At 42.5% G+C, this 24764-nt stretch overlaps 1 protein-coding gene across 3 annotated transcripts; it reads right to left on the bottom strand.

Moving 5' to 3' along the window:
• Positions 1–445: 445 nt before the first annotated feature.
• On the bottom strand, positions 446–18882 carry LOC141432866 (fatty acid synthase-like). 3 transcript variants are annotated; one of them, XM_074094669.1, is made up of 17 exons: positions 18723–18882; positions 12366–12526; positions 10791–11785; positions 10371–10703; positions 9955–10261; positions 9630–9823; positions 9015–9243; positions 8411–8889; positions 7095–8048; positions 6202–6804; positions 5923–6132; positions 5099–5841; positions 4874–5016; positions 4106–4226; positions 2719–2918; positions 1663–2070; positions 446–820 (listed from the first exon to the last, which is right to left on the bottom strand). In XM_074094669.1, the coding sequence occupies exons 2-17, from the start codon at positions 12508–12510 to the stop codon at positions 624–626; spliced, it is 6261 nt and encodes a 2086-aa protein (XP_073950770.1). In that variant the 5' UTR covers positions 12511–12526; positions 18723–18882; the 3' UTR covers positions 446–623. The 3 variants fall into 3 exon arrangements, with proteins under 3 accessions (XP_073950770.1, XP_073950771.1, XP_073950772.1); XM_074094670.1 differs by lacking the exon at positions 18723–18882 and adding an exon at positions 12610–12684; XM_074094671.1 differs by lacking the exon at positions 18723–18882 and adding an exon at positions 12657–12675.
• Between the last annotated feature and the right edge of the window lie 5882 nt (positions 18883–24764).

Genomic DNA, 24764 nt, shown 5'->3' with positions numbered 1-24764 from the left:
AAATTTATATTTAAAACAAAAACCCGACTACCATAAAGAGACTAAAAAAGGAAAAAACCCTAAAAACAAGTCTAGTGGTCTAAAACACTTCCAAGTAACTTAAAATTCAACTTGCTAGGTCTACAGGAAGCGGGTTAGGTTTTTGATGTTAGGTCAGTCAGAAAAATCACAGTTTTTAGATGTTTGTGTCTTAAAATCCAAGTACCTGGGCGGCCGAACTTTGCTCGAGCTAAAACTCGTTAAATAAGGTTTTCTCAGAGACAAGACCAAGCTAGATCGATTTGTCATCCCCGAAAACCCCTACATACCAAATTTCATCGAAATCGTTGGAGCCGTTTCCAAGATTTAATACAAGAATTGTTCGTTTAAAGGTACCTATTAGATATAATTCATCTTATCTTTATGAAACTTGGGGTTCTAGCTAGCATTAAGAGTTGTAATAAATGAACCAAATTTAATTTTTTTAATAGATGTTGAGATACGTAGAAGTCTGAAGTGGCTCCAAATGGTCTGTGCAACACACGGCCACTGCGTCGCCAGTTCTCTTCTTATGAACTTGGCTGGACGGACACGCTGCCGCGCATTTAGGTAGCATGTCTTAAGTGGGTCGGTCAATATGTTTCTTAGATGATACAAGGCTTCGGCGCTCCGGCATCTATACTTCGCAGCTTGCCAAACGTTAGTCCTCGAATCTCTTCCACGCTCAGCAGCAGGGCGTATCCTCGTTCCAGGGTCCGTTCGATTTCACCACCCATTAGCGAGTCCACGCCTAGCTCCAAAAAAGTGGTTCCGTCTGATACCTTGCTGGGATCTTTGATGCCTGCAAACATGGATCTCTATATAATACAATACAATACAAACCAATACAATACAATACAATACAATACAATGACTCTTTATTGTACACCAGAAATAAGTAGTAAGCGATACAGAAAACAGGTGCACAGAGAGAAAATTACAAGGTAAGCAATAGGCGGCCTTATCGCTTAAGAGCGATCTCTTTTACCCCATCTCGAAAATACAAACTGAAACATGGATGCACAGAAAAACCAGAAAAAGAGACCAGCACTGGGAATCGATCCCAGGTCCTCTGCATCCCGTGCTGCGTGCTATAACCCCTACACCACTGCTGGACAGGAATTTTTCCTATGCATACATATCTCAGGTTGCTTATTTCTACTTTGCTACTCAAGCAGCAGCACTAGCGACATCTATGTTCTATGATCTCTTTCATGCAACCTTTTTTACAAAAAGATGGAGGGACTAGTTTACATCAGGTAGTGCATCAACCACAGATCAGAATATTTAAACTCGGCAAAAATACATCTACACATACACATATATCGTACCTACAAATAATACGAGTCTAAAATAAATATAGGCAGTGGGATAAACAGCAACATATAAATAAATAAATAAACTATGATAAGGTCAATCATTACAAGAATAATAAAAATGGGAAGAATAATATTATAATTTATTGAATCAGGAGTTACTTTGCGGAGGATCATATCAATGAACGATAAAATATTTCTCAGAGTCTCACATCTGGTAGCGGGGTGAACCGCGGTTATGTTACTCTGAGGATGAAACGAATAAGTTGAGACCCAATGAAAAAACATTATGAGGCATGGAAACATAGCAGAAAAAACTTTAGCTTACCGAGGATATTCGCGATGACGCGAACAAGGTCTTGCGATGGTTTCTTTTGCGAGGGGCATTTATCTGCCACTACCATAGCAGCAGTGACAGCATGTGGCAGAGTCATCAAGGTACCAAGTGTGGTCAGACACGAAGCTATACGCTGCGGCACAGTATCACCCAATACAATATCAGAAGCACCATGCGTCCTGGCAACTATCCCGACATCTCCAATGACGCCCCATTGCACAGCCAGCGTCGGCAGACCATCAGCTTGCCGCTGCTCGCAGAGCCGCTCCATGGCGCTATTGGCAAGTCCATAGTTACTCTGGCCAAGACTCCCACGCCCGCATGCTACGGATGAGAAGACCACAAAGTAGTCCAGTTGTGGTGCTAGGTCGCGAGATGCCATATCAAGCGCGAAAGTGCCTAGAACAAAAATCACTTGAGATTGTGCGTTACACTCGTATCATAAAGGTATCTAAATTAGAACTATTAGGTAGTTAAATATTAAGCATAAGGCATTTTTAGATCAACTTAAGTAGTAAATTCTAAATTTACAAACAAAAGAATCCTCTTGCAATAAAAATAGGGATTTGGTAAGAATTCAAAATTAAGCTGCGGCCAAACCGCTGCTTAAAAAACGGTGACGGCATGGAATCGCAGTGACGCACCATATGCGCACCATTTTTATCGCATGCTCTCCACGCTGCTGCTTAAAATACGGAATCGCAGTGATGTGCCGTAAACGTCAGGACTTTACCGAACAAAAGTCTTGACGTTTCCGGCAACGGGATTACGCATCGCGTTTGCGTATTTTAAGCAGCGGTGTGGAAAGCAGGAAAAAAATGGTGCGCACACGATGCGTCACTGCGATTTCGTACCGCCACTGTTTTTTAAGCAGCGGTGTGGCCGCTCCTTTATGCGGTTGATAATTTTATGAGAACCATTTTTTCCCAGTTCATTATCATCATATCAGCCGTAGGACGTCCACTGTTGGACGTAGGCTTCCCCCATATACAGGCCAGGCAAATGAGGGCAATTAAGTTATTATGTATTTATTACCCAGCAACTAACCATTTATTTTTGGTTTCGCGACAGCTTGAAAAGTTTCTGGTGTCAAATTCTCAAGAAAAGCATCGTGCCATACAGCAGCCAGGTTGAAAATAGCACCGACGGGCGCCGCATGCGTCGCGTCTTCCAGCAGCGCGCGCGCACCAGCTACAGTAGTCACGTCTGAAGTTGACACGTCTACTCGTATGCCTTTTTCACGCCATCTGTAAACACAAACACGCGATACCAGTGACCGCACCATCATTGTCTCTGAAATCTACCGTCTGTGAGATATGATAAGATAAACAAGCACAATCCTACTCAAAGAAACCGAGCTCGTGTTAAAAATTCCTCTTCCTGCAAGGTATTAAGCTCAGAGTTGTTCAGCGAGCTATGGGGAGGGCTATGCTTGGGGTTCTACCGGATCGAATCGGAAATGAGGAGATACGTAGAAGAACCTCGTTGAGTTTCTTGCCGGATTCTTCTCAACAGAGGTTTTTCCGAACCGGTAGTAGATTTTTTTAGACATTCATAAGTGCTTGTTATAGCCTAAATTGAATAAAGATATTTTGACTTTGACTTTTTGAACGAGGGTAACCGACATAGCCAAGCGAGTTAGCTCGTTGACGTGGCAATGGGCAGGTCATATAGCACGGAGAACGGCCTTTTGGGGCCGAAAAGTTCTCAAATGGAGACCGCAGATCGGCAAGCGCAGCGTAGGACGCCCACCAACGAGATGGATGGATGACCTGGTTAAAGCCACGAGTTCATGGTGATTGCAGCCCGTTCCCAATCGAAGCAACTGGAGGTATATGGGGGAGGCCTCTTTGTTTAAAGGTAGACATCACGACTGATATGACCAGTCACCTGGCCCGGTGACGCATTCAGATTAGCTCTGGTTTAGCGACTGCCGATGGATGCCATTCATCATCATCATCATGTCAGCCGAAAGACGTCCACTGCTGGACATAGGCCTCCCCAAGGCTCTCCACTCAGACCGATCTTGTGCTTTCCGCATCCACCGCGATCCCGCGATCTTAACCAGGTCGTCGCGCCATCTTGTTGGAGGCCTACCGACAGCTCGTCTCCCGGTCTGCGGACGACATTCGAGAACCTTCTGACCCCATCGGCCATCAGTCCTGCGAGCAATGTGCCCCGCCCACTGCCACTTCAGTTTCGAAATCTTCGAGCTATGTCGGTAATCTTAGTTCTACTGCGGATATCATCATTTTAACCCCTGAGCATAGCCCTCTCCATAGCCCTCTGAGTGATGGATGGATGGATGGATGGAGGGATGGATGGATGGATGGCATTAAATTTGATGATTCCTTTTTGCACAATCGTTTTTTCTTTTCGTTTCAAGAGAAGAAGCCTTTGTTGTTAGGTACACAAAAATGTGGATGTGAGGTACCTGCGAATGCACCAGGCCTGGTAGCCGGTACGTACGCCGCTGCGAGAGTTGAACACGAGCGTACGCGCACCTCGTTTTATTAGCCAATCGCCTAGCTCAAGCCCGAAGCCGCCTAGACCGCCTGCAAACAAATATAAAATCCTTCCAAAAATTCTTACTTTGATATTATAAATGTGAAAGTAGCTCTGTATGTCTGTTACTTTTTTACCCTTCAACCGCTGAACCGATTTAGACGAAATTCGGTATGGAGATAGTTGTAGTCATGAGTAAGAACATACGCTACTTTTTATCCTATAGATAGCGATAAGCGAATTCTACGCAGACGGAGTCGCGGGAAACTGCTAGTACGCTATAAACAACGTGCCAAGTCTCGAATGAGATGATTTAAATATAAAACCTAAGCATAAAAATTTCACTTTGATAACAATTTTTTTGCTGACTGTACTTTTTGTTTACTGTACTTGCATTATCACCCAAACTACATTTGCATACCAAATTTCAAGTCGATGCTATTAACCGTTGAAGAGTTCCGCCCTGCGGAGGCGATCCTGGCTGGACTACCAGGATGTCACTCCAAGATTATTGTATTGTCACGCGATTTACATAATTATTCCAAATTTCAAGTCCATTTTTCTACTAGAAGTAGGTCAAATTTAACTTGCAAGATTTGATTACAGACAGACAGATAGACAACGAGACAAGTGGAACTAAATAAAAGCTTGTAAAAATTTTACGATTTATTATGATTAATTACAAGATGACACTCACCCACCAGCACGCAACTCTTAGCGGGGTGCATGTAAGTGCGCGGCAGCGCCGGCAGCAGGCACGGCGGCGGCGGGTGCCCGCTGCTCTCTTCATCACGGATACGAATAAGCACCTTGCCAATATGCTTGCCAGTTGCCATATACCTAAAACAATTTTCAGATGAAAATCAAATCTGAAGATTGTACGATTGAGTAATTCAATTATAAAAAAATACAAAATTTTCACCTAAAAGCCTGTTCGAGCTGAAAATCCGCGTATTCGATTGCAGGCAGTGGACGAACAGCACCATTGATGATTCCCTCAGAAACACAACGCACAACTGCTACTTTCTCATGGTTATTTTGACTTCCACCCAACAGCGCATCCAGAAGAATCCCATGTACTGTGGTATTTTTAAGCAGTACAGCCATACTCAGTAGTGAACCAGCACTAAGATCTACTTTACCAATCTCTAAAAAGCGGCCGCCTTCCGCCAAACAGCGCAGTGAGGCTTGCAACTGGTCACCGGCCAGTGAGTTAAGTACCATGTCGACACCTCGACCGCGCGTGCGTTGTAGCACTAGCTGCTCAAAGCTGCAGTCGCGTGAGTTGCCAATATGCTCATCGGGAAGCGCTGGATAACGGTCGCGTAGAAAAGCTCGCTTCGCAGGCGAGCCTACGGTCGTGTATACAGTGCAGCCGGCGTGCAGTGCAATAGAAATGGCGGCTTGCCCGACACCGCCCGCGCCCGCGTGCACTAGCACGGTGTCACCGCGCTTCATGTTTCCGCGCACCGCTAACGCGTAATACGCCGTCGCGTATGCCACTGGAACCGTAGCTGCTTCTTTCAGTGACCAATCAGCTGGCACATCCCACATAAAGCCCTCGTCAGCGAGCACAGTAGTAGCAAGACCCTTTGCTGCCACCATGCCCATCACATGCTTGCCTGATGAGAGACGCCCGCTGAACTCTATTCCCAGGATGCATTCCTGCGATACAAAGAGATCATTTGGTGTGCTATACTACAAGTATTAAAAGAGCGAAAAACTGGGTGGGAAGACAGCATTCACCTGACCCGCGAGATTGCCAGGCAATGAGTCAAGCGGCAGTTTTCCAGTGGCTACCATTATGTCACGAAAGTTAAGAGGTGCATAGTAAACATGGCATAGGTTGGAGGGCGCCGCTTGTGGCGCTGTGGTCGCGTACTGAAGGTCACTCTGTATCCAGCGTAGCGATGATAAATCGCCGCGTGTCAAAATGTCGACATATGCATGCTCCATCTAGAAAAAAGAAAATCATTAAATGGCAAAAGCGATAAAGGAAACAGTTCTGAGGGGAATCAATCTTACCTGGACCTGTCTGTTAGCTGGGTCTTCAAGCCGCAAGTGGCGGTAAGTACCCCAAATTCCAGCCCTTAGTACGTTGAATGTAAGGTCTAGTTGAACTTGTGCGTAGTAGGCGGGTGCGGCGGGGTCAAAAACATCCTTGGCGTTGGGCAGATAGTAAACTCGCATCTTATCACCGCCTACCTCGCGGCGCAGGCACGTACCCAGACCGAGCACGCCACTGGCTGCATCGCGTGACCACACATATACACGCAACTCCTCGCTCTCGGCGCGCTTCATGGCATCGCGCAGCGCTTCTATCCACGCGAAATCATCATCACGTACTTCTAGAATGATGTGTGTGGCGGGAAGCGCGGAGGGGCGACGGAGTAGCACGTATTCGCAAGCCACCGAGCGCTGCCGTGCTACTGCAACCAAGCCAGCGCCTTCCAGTACCGCGGCTGCGCCTGGGTTATCCAATGCATATGGGGGCTCCTCCAACAGTACATGTCCATGTGCGTCTAACATTGTAGTAAGCTCGCGAAGTACCCCTGCATCGTGTCGCACCAAAACGTTCGCACCAAGCACCAACTGGTATTTCAAGTCCGGCAACTCCTTATTTAATACCTAAAAAGACAAAATCACATGTATAACTTGTACCTGTGTATGTGTGTGTAACCTGTGCATGTGTAACTGCTGTTATAAATAAATGATTTTCTTTCTTTCTTTCCATCACGTCGCTGGTTACAGCAATCCTAAAGCGTATTTAGACTTTTCCCTCTCCCAAAGCTCGCATTGTTAGCAGTTTTTGTGCTAAGGTAAAAAAAACTTAAAGACCAGAGCGAGAGATTAAATGTCCATAATGTAATAATTTCTTTAATGGCACACACTGCGCCGGAGATGTGTTTTGCAAGTACCTTTACTCTAAGTAGGTTTAGAGTGGCGGCGTAGTCAGCGGCGTTAGGGCCCGCAGCCAGGCTCGCCTCGACGCGAACCTGCGGCTCGGAGTCCAGTATTGGCAGCACGAGTGGCAGCAGCAGGTCACTAGCGGGCCGGCCCAGCGCGACCTCTGCCACTCCAAGACGCCGAGTGTTGCTGTTTTCAAAAACCAACTGTAGTGCGACGATGAGTGCACTGCACTTAGAGAGAGTGGCATCTACAGAAGCGCCGCATGTGTTGTCTAGCGGTATAAACTCGTATTTCTCTAACTTAGGTGCAGCCTGATCGTTAGTGCGGTGTGGTGCTAACGAACTTTTGATTCCACGCAGTTCCACGCCGCCAGCAATAGTTACGAACAGATCCTTGTACCGGCGTATAGGCAAGTTACCACCGCTAGTTGCCGCAGCTACGGCTTCTTTTTGTGCTGTTGGGTCGATGAGCACACGCTGTATACGCGTAAGCACCTTCGATTCGCGCGTGTTCTCAGCTATGATTTCAAACTGCAGCATGCTGTCTATAAATGAAATCCAGTTGTTCTGCCAGCTAAGCAGGCCTACCGTGACATTGGAATTTGATTGAAGGACACCACGAAACACACCCTGGTAATTGTAACCCCGTAGACGTAGCTCTTTATAAACGTCGTCCGCGTCGAGCGACGGTATGTCTTCCACAAGTGCGTCATTGCCGAGCAAGGCGACAGGCAAGCGCTCGGCAGCAGGATCAGTCACAAGGCGCGCGCGACCGGTCGCTACGACATCTCCACCCTCACATACTTCGAAGTTCCCACTGTTGCTTAGTAGCGTGACGAGGAAGCGAAGCGGTGCGTCTCGGGGCACGATGGTGGCACGCCGAAACTGGATGTCCTCCAGGACCACGGCTACCTCTTCCATGTTTAAGTTGTTGACCTTAGCCACCGTATGCCACACCATCGTCTGTTGGGCAATATAATCGCTTATTACAGGCCAGATAAAAGCAACCCCCATGCTCGAATCCGCGAAGGAGGTTCGCTTCTATCTAAAGCTGACTAAATGGTTCAACGCAAAGCTTGTCATAATATGACGAACGTAAAAATATGTCCAATACTAACCGCAGCGATCATCCCAGAATGTTATTATAATTTATAAAAGTCTTTGAACACTTCTTATGACTGGTCATTTGTCACATATCTCTTATAAGAGCGGGCAGTTACTTAGCATGCAATACTCGTATCAATCAAATATAATCATTAGCATTAGTGTAATGATAGTGAACATCTGTTAATTAGGTTATCAAAAATATCTTCACAGCCACTTACCAGGTAACCAGCACCAGGGAAGAGAACGCATCCATCAATATTGTACCCATCTAGAAAAGCTTGGTCCGGCTTGCCAAGATTGAACTCGATTACGCTCTCGCCAGTACGCGGTGCCGACTTGTAATTAGCCACCAACCACTCCGTAGAATGGTCCCATTCGATGGCTGAAGCGAGCGTTGGCGTACCGCGCGATACAGGCCATGATACTGGTGGGTACAGCGATGACACGCGTGGCTGCGCGCCCGCAGTGTACAGCCGGCCCAATGCCTGCAGGAGATGCGACAGCGGGTCTGGATGCTCTCGTCGTACTAAAGGCACGTGCTTGGCGGATGGTAGCGCCCGCCGTAATACAGGGTATAACCACGCGTGTGGTGCTATTTCCACTACTATAGCATGCTCCGGTACCGCTCGTAGTGCGTCGGCAAACAGCACTGGTGATAACAGATTGTGGATTTGGTATTCCGCGCTGCACAGCTTGCCTGCAACAGTCACGTCCAATTTTAAGTTACTTAATAGATTCTAGATCACTAGACTTATTTAATTTTTTTTCAAGAATTTTTGAATATTTCCGCTACAAAAGTCTTCACTTCATGCTTTAACTCACCCCATTCTGAGTCTTGATGATCTGGACCCAGCGACGAGGAGATCCAGCGCGAGCTGCGCGCGCGCGGTTTCGGTATAATCTCCAGCAATTTGGTGCGCATTTGCTGCACTGAAGCTGCGACGTACTTGGTGTGAAAAGCTATGCCAGAGCTGTTGACGTTGCTAACGAACACATGCTCGGTTTTGAGTTTGGCAACGAATTCCTTCACGGAATCTAGTGCACCAGATACCTACGGAAAGACGTAGTGGTAATGAACAACTTACAGTATAAAGTGTACTGTACAAGTAAGATTTGAAAGATAATTATGGAAGTACTAATGCGAGTTTTGTACGTTTGATTCAGGTGGGCAACTAGGATATTGATACAAATTATTGCGTGCGCTGTGGACATAAGGTCAGTATAGAGTGAACGTAAATTTGTATGTATTTTACGCACAAGGTAAAATTGCAGGCAAAAGCTAGTTTTCAATATTTTAAGTAACACAAAAAGATCTTTGATATAGAATATTTTTCATCCGGTAAACAGATAAGTTAAGGTGGGCTTTGTACGTATCCTGTAACCATTACTGGCGCCACTTACGCTTGTTTCAGGAACCCGCCTCTATTGGCATCTCACCGTGACACTTTCTGTGAAGATGTGGCAGCTAGGGAACACGTCGGGTGGGCAGCGACGCGCGGCCTCTTCCCACGTCAGCCCCACGGCGGCCATCGCACCCGGCGGCAGCGCCGCTTCCGCTATGCTGCGCGCGCGCCAGTACGTGCAGAGTACTGCTTGTTCTGCTGTTAAGCAGTCGTCTGCGTATGCACAACCTGCTCATAATGTCAAAAAGACAGGCGTTTTAAGACATATTCATAGATGACAAAGAAAATAAAATCAAAATGTAACGGACTACATAAAACCACGAAAATAATTCTCTGCTGGTTTGAAGTGATAAACTCACCATTTTCGCCAACAGAAAGGCCCACGATCCCATCAGGACGCACGCCTACTTCTTTCAGCACGTCGACCAACGCAACTTGGACGGCCGTGACTGATACCATCGAATTAATTACATAGTCTAAAGCGGCCTCAGAAGCTTCGGTCAGAACGTGCAGGAGGTCAAAGCCTAATGGACGAAGTGCTGCTGCCGAGCGCGCTATACTAGCTGCAAAGGCAGGCAGTCGCATCAAGCTTTGCCCCATTCCAGGCCATTGTGTGCCCATGCCGTCGAAAACGAACCATATTGGGCGCGTCTCTGTTCTTTCAATCTGATAACAAACGGGTACGTATTTAAAATAGCTAAAGAGTACACAGGTAATATCAGATCGGGAAATATACTAGTATTGCTCGGGCAGACCCAGCCAGTGTAGACGTTACCTTCTTCGTTTCCAATACAGGCGATGCATCGCGCTTGAGATTCAACACGGCATAGCCGCGATACGTGTGTCGCGGAATAGCCCTCGCATGCACTGCATCCAACAAAGCATGGAGCTCAGCGTCCTGTGGATGATCCGCTGCTAGCCTCAGAAGCCGCAATACCGCAGCGTCGGTTCTTCCCGAAGCCAGCACAAGTCGTGGCGCGGGGTAGGCCGCTGGTGGCGGCCGCTCGCCGCTCTGCGACTCTAAGATGACGTGTGCATTGGCGCCGCCCAAGCCGAAGGTGTTGACAGCGACCAGCCCACCCTGCCACGGCGTGTTGCAGTCCACCACCTAAAGTGTAAAAGGTGTAAAGGTCATGTTAACATCAAAACACTATTATTAAGAAAGATAAATGTATGTCTAGAAGTACATGTGTACCTTGATACGACCGTCGCTAAGCGCAGGAATGTCAGGGTTGGGTGTACAGTAATGTAGGTTTCCTGGGATGATTCCACGCTCCATTGCCAGCACAACCTTGGCAATTGAGCAAAGGCCCGCTGCCGCCTCTGAGTGACCCATGTTGGACTTGACAGAGCCTATCAAGAGAGGCATAGTGCGATCCTCACAGAACAGCTCAGCGATTGCGTTGACTTCTTCCGGATCACCGACTTTAGTGCCAGTACCGTGTGCCTCAAAGTAAACGACATCTTGTGGCCGTAAGCGTGATTCCTTGAACGTTTCTAGTGCAAGCTGATGCTGCATGGCACCTGAAGGAGACATAATGCCTTGCTCTTTGTAACCGTCTGAATTTGTACGCACACCGCGCACTGTGCAGTACAGTCGGCGGCAGTCGCGGCGTCGCTGCAGTAACACAGCCACGGCAGCTTCAGACCGCACGTAGCCGCGTCCGTTCGCATCGAACGCAGCGCAACGACCCTCCGGCGACATCACGTTTAACCGTTCGAGCGAATTAGATGGCAAAAGACAAAGATTCGTACCAGCGACGATAGCAGCGTCGCATTTTCCAGCACGGATATCCTCAACAGCGTGAGCGAATGCATACATTGAGCTAGAGCAGGCGGTGTCAATGGCGTAAGATGGCCCTTTAAAATCGAAGGTGTAAGATACACGATTCGAGAACATGAAACTTGCGCAGCCAGTGAGTTCATAGCCATGGATCAATTCCACGTCAGAGTGCAATAATATTGCGCCGGTATCCGAGCTGGTGACTCCCACGTATACGCCGGTTCGCGATTCACGAAGATCATCGGGATTGAAGCCGGCATCCACGATGGCCTCGTGGGTTAGCTCTAACAGCATACGTTGCTGTGGGTCCATGAGGTCTGCCTGCTTAGGATTTACTCCGAAGAACGCGGCGTCAAAATGCGCGAGATTCTTAAGCTTGCCGTTGCGCTGTGGCAGCCCGTGCAATCCTGTCAAAATTTCAGAACTCATAATATACCTACTAAAATCAGATTTTTGACATTGAAAACTTTTTGTTAACTTTTCATTAAGTTATGCTGTAGCGTATGCCACCTTTATTTTATATTTTATTATTAGTGAAAGAAGTGTGTATGCAGCAATCAAGATACATATAATTTATTATTTCCATATTTGTCAGAAATCGACTTTCTATTAAAAAACTGTCTTTTATAATCGAGATAAAATATGTTTAATTTATTGATGGCAAACTTTATTTTGGCATTTACACTTTAAAATATTATGTTACAGAGAGAATACTGTTTTCGTATGCATCATAGCAGTTATCTTATTATTCGTCGGGGCCAGCGAAATTTTTAAAAAGTGACCTTGAAATAATAGAGCGCGTCAGATAATACAGGCAGTCCAGCTTGATGTCCTACTCGTCCTAATTAAAAACTGACAATGATATGGAGGGAATTCGTTGATCTGACAAGATGAAAAAAAAATTTTGGTTGTTTTTTTTTAATTATCTGAATGTAATAAATAAATACATTGAAGTAGGTAGGTAGGTAGAAGGCAGAGGTGACTAACCAGGCGGACGGTCTTCAGCAGTGACCAAGTCTACTCCATCAAATAGATTTTTCGCGAACTCCTCGATGTTTTCAGACCCGGGCAGTCTGCCTGACAGTCCCGCAAGGACAACGTCTTCGCCCGCATCACAGTTCTTCGTTGGCATCTTACCTGCTAGAATTCTGGAAAAATATGACTCTTTATGCTAAGTATAAGAAGTCTTGGGCACTATTTTTAATGTGTATAAATAAAAAATGTAAACTACTAGCGATCCGGCCCGGCTTCCCACGGGCAACATTAAAAAAAAAGTACATTTTTCAGCTCCATTTCCTAAAAACTTCACCCGAGCCGCGCGAAGCCACGCGGCGACTGTTTAAATTCATTTTTGGTGAGATTGATATTTTTAGATTAGTAATATCTTTTGAATGGAATGTCCGATATGAACGATTCAAGAAGTAATCTAGAATCACTACTGTACACAAATAATGACTGTGCACAATGGCGAATGCGGTGAAATACTATTGTGTGGAATTCAGATTGTGCAGAATTGCGAACAGGAAGAATCGATATTGGCATGAACATCGATGAATCCGTATTAAAGCAGTCTAGAATATGAAATGATTTATTGGATAAGGATTACTACCAAGGTATGGTCTGATCTGTCCGTCTGTATGTGTGTCCGTCTGGAATAATATTTACCAAAAAGAGTGACGAGTGAACTTAAAAGTTTTATTCTTTGTCCAGATTTCACGGCATCCGTTCACAAATCAGTCGTTCGTGTATCGGCGTAAAGAAACCTTTTAAACGTTATTTATTTTGTGTCGGTGTTGATATTACACGGACCGATTTAGATGTACAATTAGTGCGGTACAGCATAGAGGATTGTGATGTAGGAGAAAGTAATTTTAACTTGTGTCTCATGCTATTTAATACATACTTTGAACTTTCACGATAGTGGCAGCACGAATTGGCGGCAAAAAAAAAAGAATTGGCAACACATTTCATACATTACGTAATTGGGGGCACACACAAGCGTACACACACACACACATACTCAGACAAATGTGAGCCTGTGTGCAACCCCACATGCAAGCACGCACAGACTTCTCACGATATTTACTGGAACTGTTTACTTTACAATGCCAGGCTTTGCAGGACACAAACACATCGCTTTCCAGCCCTAGAAGTGTACCTACTAAAGGAACTAGGCTGTATACCGCTGGCAGGTGGTAAAACTGACCACCTGGCACGCTAGATTGACTGTATTATGTATAATGATAGTATTTTTGTAAGGTACGATTCTAGAATTTGATTTTAAAAGAGTTTGACAGCGGTATACATCGCCGGAGCACAGATTGCTCCCGACGACGGCCTGAGCGGCTGGACCTATCTCTGTAAAAATATATTTATAACTACAATAATATAAAGCAAGTATTGAAGAAATGTCATTTTTATTTGAATTGAGTTTAAAGTCACGCGCGTAGATCCCCTTTACCTAAGTTCTTACCAAGTTACAGTCCCCACATACCTAGCAATGTATAAATTCCAAAATGCACCGAGTTTCCTTTTTTTTTTAAACGTTCACCAACTTTTCAGAACGAAAAATCAATATTTTAGGTTGGCACCAGTGTAACCACATAATTACGTTTTGAATATTAGAGAGCGGAAGATTAGGCCTCGTCCACATTTGCAGACATGCGATCCGCTCGTTTACCAGTGTGCACCGGGCTTTATCAGGGTTTTATTTATTTTACCAGCTGGTGCCGATTAAATGCAGAATGTATTAATCATCTTTTTAGACTGTTTTCGTTGGGGCGATTGAACGTTAAATTACTTAACAGTTCTAGACTGTTAGACTTTGTTCTTTTGCCTTTTTAGTTTTTATTAAAAAATATTTTATGTCAGTCTTTTTTTTAATTATTGACAGATACTGTCAAATATATTGTCGTATCGACTGCACCAAGACTGCACCCTAGTCTGTATTTATGGCACTTTGTTTATTATATTTACCACAAGCTTTACGATGACGAAAAACATCTCAAGGAAAGGTTTCCTTGCAATATACAGGTGTATACACACCCGCTAAGCAATCCAATGGTGTGAACTTCCCCATGCACTGGATTCGCCCAAGACCTACCAACTGAGAGCAACCTACCAACCTTACCTGCCTAGGAGTGAATGTATCCATATAAGTTGCAGGGATACTACGAAAATCGAAAATCGAAGTTGGTATCGTACCTTCCCTCTCACTCTCGTTTTTAATAATATAAGCGATTTTCGAATTTCGTAGTAGACCTGCTGATTTTTAGGGTTCCGGAGCCAAAATGGCAAAAACGGAACCCTTATAGTTTCGCCATGTCTGTCTGTCTGTCTGTCCGTCCACGGCTTTGCTCAGGGCCTATCAATGCTAGAAAGCTGTAATTTTGCACGGATATATAAGTAAACTATGCCGACGAAATGGTAAGTACAATTAAAAAATTAAAAAAAAAATTTTTTTAGAGTACCTCCCATAGACGTAAAGTGGGGGTGATTTTTTTTTCTCATCCAACCCTATAGTGTGGGGTATCGTTGGATAGGTCTTTTAAAACCATTAGGGGTTTGCTAAGACTAAATATATGGATGGACTAAGATATAAATTTTTCGATTTAGTGCTTTGTTTGCGAAATATTCAACTTAAAGTGCAAATTTTCATTAAAATTGAGCGCGCCCCCCTCTCTAAAATCTAAACCGGTCAGTGGAAAAATTTGAAAAAATTCAGGATGGTAGTAAGTATATCAAACTTTCAAGGAAAACTATAACGGCTAAGTTTGCTTGAGAATTATTAGTAGTTTATGAGTAAATAGCAGCCTAAGGTATAAAAATATACCTAAACTTGGAAGATTCCGTATAAAATACGAAATCCTTAGAAAAATATTACTTAGTTTCGTAATGACTACGGAACCCTATTTTGGGCGTGTCCGACACACTCTTGGCTGTTTTTTTTTGTAATGGACTTAAGTTTCGCCTCAATCTCGCTTGATGGAAGGCGAAGGTGAGGCCTAAGAAGGTACACGTTTGCCTAGAAGGTGTCTGTTCACTTTGAAATGAAATAAATCCATGTGTCGACTCTCTTTCGGACTTAAAGTCGCAATTTGCAGAAACCCTGTTTTATTCCAAGACTCAGTTACAACATGTATGTCTGTCTGTACGTAAACAGCTCTTTATCGACTGTTCTGTTATCCAATCGTCCTGTTTGCGAGCGTTTTATGCCGGCCATGTGTTATTTCTTATTTATTCACGTTTAAATCCAAGACTTACGGAATAAGGAGACTTATTGTCTTTAATTCTTGTGAATTTGGAAGTTTACCTTTAAGCTAAAATTAGTTGGCTTTTCAAGAAAATATAATCGGATCTGTTGAACAATGTTTTGCCATCGTTTTTTGTCGGAAAAGTTCGTATTTAGCTTGCTTTCCCAATTAAATTCAGTAATTAAACTTCTATGAGAAAACAAAATAAAATAATTAACTTTTTTAGGGTTCCGGAGCCAAAATGGCAAAAATCCTTATAGTTTTCCCAAAGTAGCAAAAATTGTGTCCCCCCCCTCTATCTTGTAAACCATTTGTCCAAAAAATAGGGAAAGGTAACACTTAATAAAGACTTTCAACGAAAATTGGTTTCAACATGATCGGATATACCGATTTTGAGTTATTGCCGAAAAACTGCGCTTCTCAACAAAAGGACGTAAGTGCCTTGAAGATACGCTCTTTTTCCTTTCCGGCGGCGAATGCACTAGTCCCAAAACGCACTATTAGTCAATACACTCTAATTTCGTAAGCCCCTCTTCTCATAAGAAGCTAGGCCCAAAACACCATATTTCCAAAAAGGCTCATTCTCGATTTACACGAGAACCATTGAGAACTAGTCCCAAAATACACCTTTCCCAAAATACCCCAAATTGTGTTCACCTGTAGGTGGCGTAATACTTCATTCTCATAATGCATAGTTCTCAAAACACTCTAGTTCCAAAATACCCTAATTTTTTTTCTTTTATTTTCGAATGACTCCTTGAAATTGCTTTCAGCCGTAACCGTTACCCGTTTTTTTGAAATATTATTTTGAGCTATATACAGCATGTAATCGTTAAGTGTAGCCAGGCGATAGTTCCGTAAATATATCTGATATCAGAAAATTTTAATAATAACTTTCTTTTAAATAAACCTAGAAATATTAAAAGTATTAAGTTTAAACGCTTCCATACTTAAGTACGACGACGACTTCACTCCTTGTGTGTAAATAAATAAGTAATTCATTATCTTTTGATTTTATGATTTACATACCTATGTGAGTTTTATCGTTTACAACTAGTGATAAACGAACTAGGATAGGTATTTCATTTAAGTCAGTCGTTATTTCGTTCGATTAAGGTCTCAACTATCATAGTATCATGCCTTACGAATACCGTTTTCTACGGTGTTGTTATAAATATATTTTAAGTACATATAATAAAATTGGCCAAGAGAATGTCGAGCCATGCTCAGTTTAGGATTTCGTAATAATGTTATAATAGAGTTTCGTAATAATGCCCTTTGTCATTGATTAACTTAAATAACACTAAATCTTAACGGCACTGATGTCCCTTTAGGGAAATAATAGGGTATCTATTTTAGTAAATACGCATCAAAGCATCTAAATAATGCACATTTTGAAAGCAATTTCAAGGAGTCATTCGAAAATAAAAGAAAAAAAATTAGGGTATTTTGGAACTAGAGTGTTTTGAGAACTATGCATTATGAGAATGAAGTATTACGCCACCTACAGGTGAACACAATTTGGGGTATTTTGGGAAAGGTGTATTTTGGGACTAGTTCTCAATGGTTCTCGTGTAAATCGAGAATGAGCCTTTTTGGAAATATGGTGTTTTGGGCCTAGCTTCTTATGAGAAGAGGGGCTTACGAAATTAGAGTGTATTGACTAATAGTGCGTTTTGGGACTAGTGCATTCGCCGCCGGAAAGGATTTTTTTCGTAATGGCTACGGAACCCTACCTTGGGCGTGTCCGACACGCTCTTGGCCGATTTTTTCCCCCTTTATTGACAATTAATAGCAAGAGAAAATTAAAATAATGCGATAAGTATTGCCTACGATCTTAAATAATTCCCACTAAGACTTATTGGAAGATGTGGCAATGTACTCGTAACACTAATTAATGATAACCTAAAACTAACATTTATCATACACAACTAACAATCCCAAGTAACATGCAGACTACACAAGGATGCCTTATATTTACAGCAAGCAGAACCAATCCAATGACGGGACTTCCACTAGGAAGGAGATTTCTATAAATGCAGTATAATATGTGCAATCTATTTATTTTTATTTAGTAACTGGGTGACCTGACGCTTAAACACAGCGCACGAGCTACCGAACATGTCAACCGAGGCCAGCCGCTTGTTGTAATGAGTCGCAAAGTCTACCCTACCCCTGCCTTAGTTCTAGAGACATGGATGCACAGAAAAACCAGAAAGAGAGACCAGCACTAGGAATCGAACCCAGGTCCTCAGCAATCCGTGCTGCGTGCTATAACCCCTACACCACTGCTGGACAGGAATATAGACACGAATTTTTCCTATGTATACATATTGCGACAGACGTCACATTCTTTCGGAACCAACCGCTCACCCAGACAAGAGATGTCGCTACTAAGCAATCAAATTCGAAATCGAACGCCTCCCCCAAAATTTTATCAAGAGCTCATTATAAAAAGCAAACCTCTGAAATATGGTCAGTGTACTTAGTGATTGACATTATTCTGTAATTTCATGTCTTTAGCAGTGGTGTTAGCAGAGTATACATGTACATATTAAATATAAGTTAAATAACAAACGGTATTAACAGTTCATGTAAAAACTTAAATTTTTTAGGCATTATTATATTGGGCATGACGAACACTGAAACATTGACCTAAATTACTTAATAAAAAGAAAAAATAAATAAAAAAAGTATTTGCAGGTGGTAGGACCTTGTGCAAGGTCCACCCGGATTGCTACCACCATCTTGCTCGCTAATCCTGCCGTGAAGCAGCAGTGTTGTGTTTCGGCGTGGAGATTACTGGCACTTGAGGTATCCCATCTTAGGCCTCTAGGTTGGCAACGCATTTGCAATCCCCCTGGTGTTGCAGGTGTCAATGGGCGGTGGTGATCTCTTACCATCAGGAGACCCACTTGCTCGTTTGCCATCCAGGCGAAGAATAAAAAAAAACCACTAAATCAATAGGTTAGAAGTGTAGGTTTTACGGCAATTTCAATTTCTAGCTTTATTAATGTTAGAAAAGGAAAGAAAGAAAATCATTTATATATAACAGCAGAGACATAATACACAGCTTAGAAAAAATACATACTTAGTTGCCGGCTCAGCAAATCGCTGGTTTAAAACCAGTTCTGCTCTTCCGCTGGGCCACAAAAGAGTGATATTACGGAAAGTCACACAAAATGGCCCAAGAGCCGCTAAAGATCGACCTTCAATACTCAATACTCAATACATAATGGTTTTACAGGTGGTGTGACTTAAACTAGGAGAACTAAGTACCCTGTTGTGCGCAGCAGTTAAGATTACAATCGCCCCACTGATAACCGGATGAGACACGAGGCAAGCTTATATGATTAATTTTGTAATTAAATTATCTTTATTATGATACCAACTTTGACTAGTTATCAGATCGGTGTAGTTACCGATATTGACTCACCTGTTCATACTCGCTTGCCAGGTAGCCTACCTTTAATAAGCCTAAGCATATTTGCTGCATTAAAACTATTATATTTTTGGAATAAAAAAACCGGCCAAGGGCGTGTCGGACACGCCTAAGATAGGGTTCCGTAGCCATTACGAAAAAAATCAAGTAACATTACGTGCGTAATAACACAATTAAAACACTTACTACAGTCTTAAAATCTATTACCAGAAAAAGAACGTATCTTCACGGCACTTAGGTCCTTTTTTTGAGAAGCGTAATTTTTCGGTAATAACTCAAAAACCGTATATCCGATCATGTTAAAACCAATTTTCGTTGAAAGTATTTATTAAGCGTTACCTTTCCATATTTTTTGCATATTTTTTGGACAAACAGTTTAAGATATAGGGGGGGGGGGGACAAAATTATTGCTTCTTTGGGAGCGATTATTTCCGGAAATCTTCACTTTGCAAAATCATCATTTTGACAAACCTTACTATCTTTTCAAAAGAGTTGTCGAACTATGTGCCACACGTTGATGCGAGTTAAAAATTTAACCGTCAGTTAACGCTAATCAATGGATGGTGAAACAGCCCCTTAATAAAAAAGATGTCTTATCTGGTTATCAGATGGGTGAAAATCTATTTTCCACGTCTCCTGTACTAAAATAGACACAAAAATAGTTACTAAAAATATTAGTTGGCTGTATAAACCACGTTATCATGGCCGCAGTACATGACGTATATGAAAAAGATAAAAAATAAAAACCGGTCAAGAGCGTGTTGGAGACGCCCAGGTTAGGGTTCCGTAGCCATTACGAAAAAACCAAATAATATTTTTCTAAGGATTTCGTATTGTGTTGGTACGAAATCTTCCAAGTTTAAGTATATTTTATACCTTAGGCTGCTATTTACTACTAATATTATTTATACTAATAATTTTAAAGCAATAAATTTGATATATTTACTATCATCCTGAATTTTTTAATTTTGTTCCACTTAACTGTATGATGTGGGAATCGGGTAGTAACAGATAAGACGAGTTGTTTCCAATACACGCGTTTAATAACAGCTCTCATTTACTTAGTGCATGTTACATATATACCTTACGCTAAACATATAAGGGAGTGTGACGTAGTCTCACACTATACCTCCCCTGGCAATTTGAAAAAAAAAATTACTTAAGTACATTTTTTATTTTTTATTTTATTTAACACTGTAATTAAAAAATATAGTAATAAGGTCTATGATTATTATTGTTTTTAACAAAAGTACATTTTTGTCCTGTTCTTATGAATAATTTCCTCCTTTCCATTTTTCAAAATCTTAACATTAGGTTCTACATCTTCTAAAACAGTAAAAGGACCTAAGTAAACATCCGAAAATTTATTTCCGGTTTCATTTTTGACAAGAATCAAATCATCCTTTTTATAAATGATAGGATTTACATATCTATCGTACATAATTTTTCTTTTGTGCTTGCTATCCAGTAAATTATTCCTAGCGTCGACATGTGATTGTTGTAATCGGAACTTCAACTCAGCTGCATAGTTTTCACTATTGTATAATGGTTCTACTGTATTACAAAGAAGGTTACTTGGTAATTGACATTTTTTCCCAAACACTAGTTCGAAAGGTGTATATTTTGTTTCCGTATGAACTGTAGTATTGTAAGAAAATACCCAAAATGGCACCCACGTACTCCAGTACCTCGGATTATTATCAGTTTGGATACGTAAAAATGCGTTTAATGATTTATGGGTATTTTCTAACGAACCCACACTCTGATGGTGATAAGCAGAAGATGAAATTTGATTAATTTGCAATAATTTACAGACTTGTGTCATTATGGATGAGATGAATTCAGTTCCTTTATCACTTGCAATTTCTCTCGGCACGCCATATCGTAGTATAAAATTTTGAACGAAACATTTTGCTACTGATGCGCTTTCTTTTGACTCTAACGGATACGCTTCCACATATTTACTCAGCTCACATTGTACTGTTAAAATATATGTATTATTATAATAATCCTTAACTAAGGGCCCAACTATGTCTAAAAATATCTTATCTAATGCTGACTTCGCTGTAGTCGTTAATGCCATAGGCTCTTTTGTCGGTAAAGAGTGCTTTTGTTTTTGACATTTGTTGCACCTCTTTACGAACCTTCTTACGTCCTCTTCTATTTTTGGCCAAAAATAGTACCGCTTTATATTGTTGATCATGCGTCGTACGCCCGCATGCCCACTTGTGGGAAGTATATGAAAGTCATTGATGATTACTCTTTTGTCATCGTCATTGTCTACTTTAACAACTCCTCTTATGACACACAACCTTGGTCCTGGCCAGTTACGATTATTCTTTATCTCACTTTTTATCCACTCTATAAATATTATATTATCACTATTCTTTATTACATATATCTCATCAACCTTTATTTTTGCGCAAAATGTTCCTAAATCCCTCACGAAGACGTCTCGCGTCGAACATGCTCGAGATGTAGGATTAATTATAACTTTTAATTCATTTTCTACATAGATTAGACCATTCATACATCTGTGTCCGCTATTCTTAAATTTGTTGTACATTTCTTTCGAAAATATTAACTCCGTACAATTCTTTGGTTTTTTAAGAACTTCCACAACTTTTGGCTGATCAGACCAATTGTTGGTGCAAGACTTATCGACCGAAGATTTGTTCGCCTGAGTGTTATACCTTTTATTAACCCCCGACGAAAAAGAGGGGTGTTATAAGTTTGACCGCTATGTGTGTCTGTGTGTCTGTGTGTCTGTATGTCTGTGTGTCTGTGTGTCTGTGTGTCTGTGTGTCTGTCTGTGGCACCGTAGCTCTTAAACGGGTGGACCGATTTGAATGCGGTTTTTTTTATTTGAAAGCTGGTTTTCTAGCGATGGATCTTAGACATGATTTATCAAAATCGGTTCAGCCGTTTCAAGATCACCAGATCTTTTGTTCGCTGCGGTAGGACTCTTAGACGCATAATGGATATTTACTTTACTTTCAAACATATTTGGGACCTATAATTTGAAGCACCCATGTATGCTATATAGCTACGCAAGATTATGGAATCTCGGCCTGATGCTGCAGCCAGGATATCCAGAACACTAGTAGGTACACTCTTAATAAAACTATAGCAGATATATCGTGTTTGGGTTCGTTTTGATCAGTATTTGATTCTACAAACAATTCAATGGTGGCAACAGAATGAGCTGATGCTGCAGCCAGGATATCCAGCACAATAGTACACTCTATAAAAAATAATAGCACATATGTCGTGTTTGGATTCGTTTTGATCAGTAATTGATTCTACATACAATGCAGTGGTGGCAACACGACGAGCTGATGCTGCAGCCAGGATATTCAGCACACCAGTATACTCTTGAAAAAATAATAGCAGATATGTCGTGTTTAATTCCTTTTGATCAGTATTTGATTCTACATACAATGCAATGGTGGCAACACGATGAGCTGATGCTGCAGCCAGGATGTCCAGCACACTAGTACACTCTATAAAAAATAATTCTGAAAAATAAATGGTTTCAGAGAAAAAAAGAGTTATGTCAAACATTACATTATGACTAACATTACATTATGACTAACATATTACATTATGACTAACATTGCATTATGACTAAATAACAATTTTCGACCAGTCAATAGGACTCCACCGACTGCCTTAACTCTCCACGCCGGAACATAGCAGCACAAATACTGCGCTTTTTGGAGGTGGGATTAACAGGGTCTATATCAACTGGTCGAAAATTGTTAGCTACCAATCCGAAAAAATCTGGCGCACGTCAAACCCGGCAAACAATATCTGATTATTGTGAAAATGGCTGCGCCCGAGTCCTTGGAAAATTGTGAGTTTTGGCTGTCGACGCATTCTCGATTGAATAATAGGATTTATGTGGGTAGTTCGCGAATATCATACGGCATTGGGACCAGTGAACACAGTGGAGAAAGGTGCAGCAGGGTGAAAAAATATTATATACCTACTTAGTCACAAATTATTTTTTATGGCAGTGAAAACGTTAAGGTACGGAATCATCATCATCATAATGAGCCGTAGGCCGTCCACTGTTGGACATAGGCCGTCCCCGTAGCCTTCTAGTCGCTTCGGTTGAAAGCGGCCTGCATACTCCGTGAGTCTGCAGCTTTAACCAGGACATGCGTCCATCTCGTTGGTGGACGTCCTACGCTGCGCTTGCCGATCTGCAGTAAAGGCATTGTCATTTATGTAGGTATTTGGAATAATTTTCATGGCTCAGAGTCACGCAAAGAACTATAGGAAGTGTTATGATCAGAGTTTCTTTATCATCATCATCAGCCGGAAGACGTCCACTGCTGAACAAAAGTCTCTCCCTTAGAACGCCACAGTGAACGACAACTCGCCACTAGCATCCACCGGAGTTTCTTCATCATCATCATCATCAGCCTACAGCAGTCCACTGCTGGACATTGGCCTCTTCCATGGCGCGCCACAACACTCTGTCTTCAGCCCCTCGCCAGCGATCCTCTTAAGGTGCCTCAGGACGCCCTACACTACGTTTTCCCGTCTTTCCGTGGTCTCCATTCGAGGACTCGTCTGCTCCAACGTTTCTTGGAGTCCGTGGAGTTTCTTGGTGCGATCAAATCCAGAGTACGGAAATTTGCCGAAGAACAAAAGCAGTGGCGTAGTTAGGTATCAAAAGGCCCTGGGGCAAAAAATAAACTAGGGCCCCAACTAAACGGTACTCCAGATTTGTCATTTATAGTTTGTAAGTAAAAGTCCGAGGGGCTCCCTGAGCTTGCGGGCCCAACAAAAGTCATCGATATAGCTTGAAGGACATGCAGGTTGAAGTGGCAATGGACGGGTCACATCTCTCTTCACTCGGTCACACACTTTACGGGCAACAACAGGATGCAAGTGGCAAGTTGTCTCCATTGTGCCGTTCTAAGGAAGACGTTTGTGCAAAAGTGGACGTCTTTGGGCTTATAATGATGAAGCGATTCCACAGGATGACAATCGGCTGATGCCACTTCAGTTTTCCTCGCCTTCTGTAACTGTCTCCCTTTCGCACCATCGCTTGGCTTCACTCCAGGTACAGAGTTCAACTTACTAATTGAAAGTTCTCACGACTATGAATCGTGAATGGCGGAGACATGATATATCTCTGTTATTAAATACTAGTTCGGTCCGAGTCTACTCCTAAAGTAGTTTGAAGTGGGTATAAACTATTGGAACTGACGTTTTTTGGATTAGTTTCCGTTAGTTTCTAAAAGCCGCGGTGGCCTAGTGGTTTGACCTATCGCCTCTCAAGCAGAGGGTCGTGGGTTCAAACCCCGGCTCGCACCTCTGAGTTTTTCGAAATTCATGTGCGGAATAACATTTGAAATTTACCACGAGCTTTGCGGTGAAGGAAAACATCGTGAGGAAACCTGCACAAACCTGCGAAGCAATTCAATGGTGCGTGTGACGTTCCCAATCCGCACTGGGCCCGCGTGGGAACTACGGCCCAAGCCCTCTTGTTCTGAGAGGAGGCCTGTGCCCAGCAGTGGGACGTTATAGACTGGGATGATGATGATGAGTTTCTAAAAGCCTAGTGGTTTGACCTATGGCCTCTCAAACAGAAAGAGAGAAATGTTTTTTAACAGGAGAAACAACAATAACCTAACCTAAAAAAAAGGTGTGTAAAATAAAGTTGTGTTCATTACT

The sequence above is a fragment of the Choristoneura fumiferana genome, chromosome 11, assembly GCF_025370935.1.
Source record: "Choristoneura fumiferana chromosome 11, NRCan_CFum_1, whole genome shotgun sequence".
Taxonomy (NCBI): domain Eukaryota; kingdom Metazoa; phylum Arthropoda; class Insecta; order Lepidoptera; family Tortricidae; genus Choristoneura; species Choristoneura fumiferana.
This window is presented reverse-complemented; position numbering and strand designations above follow the sequence as displayed.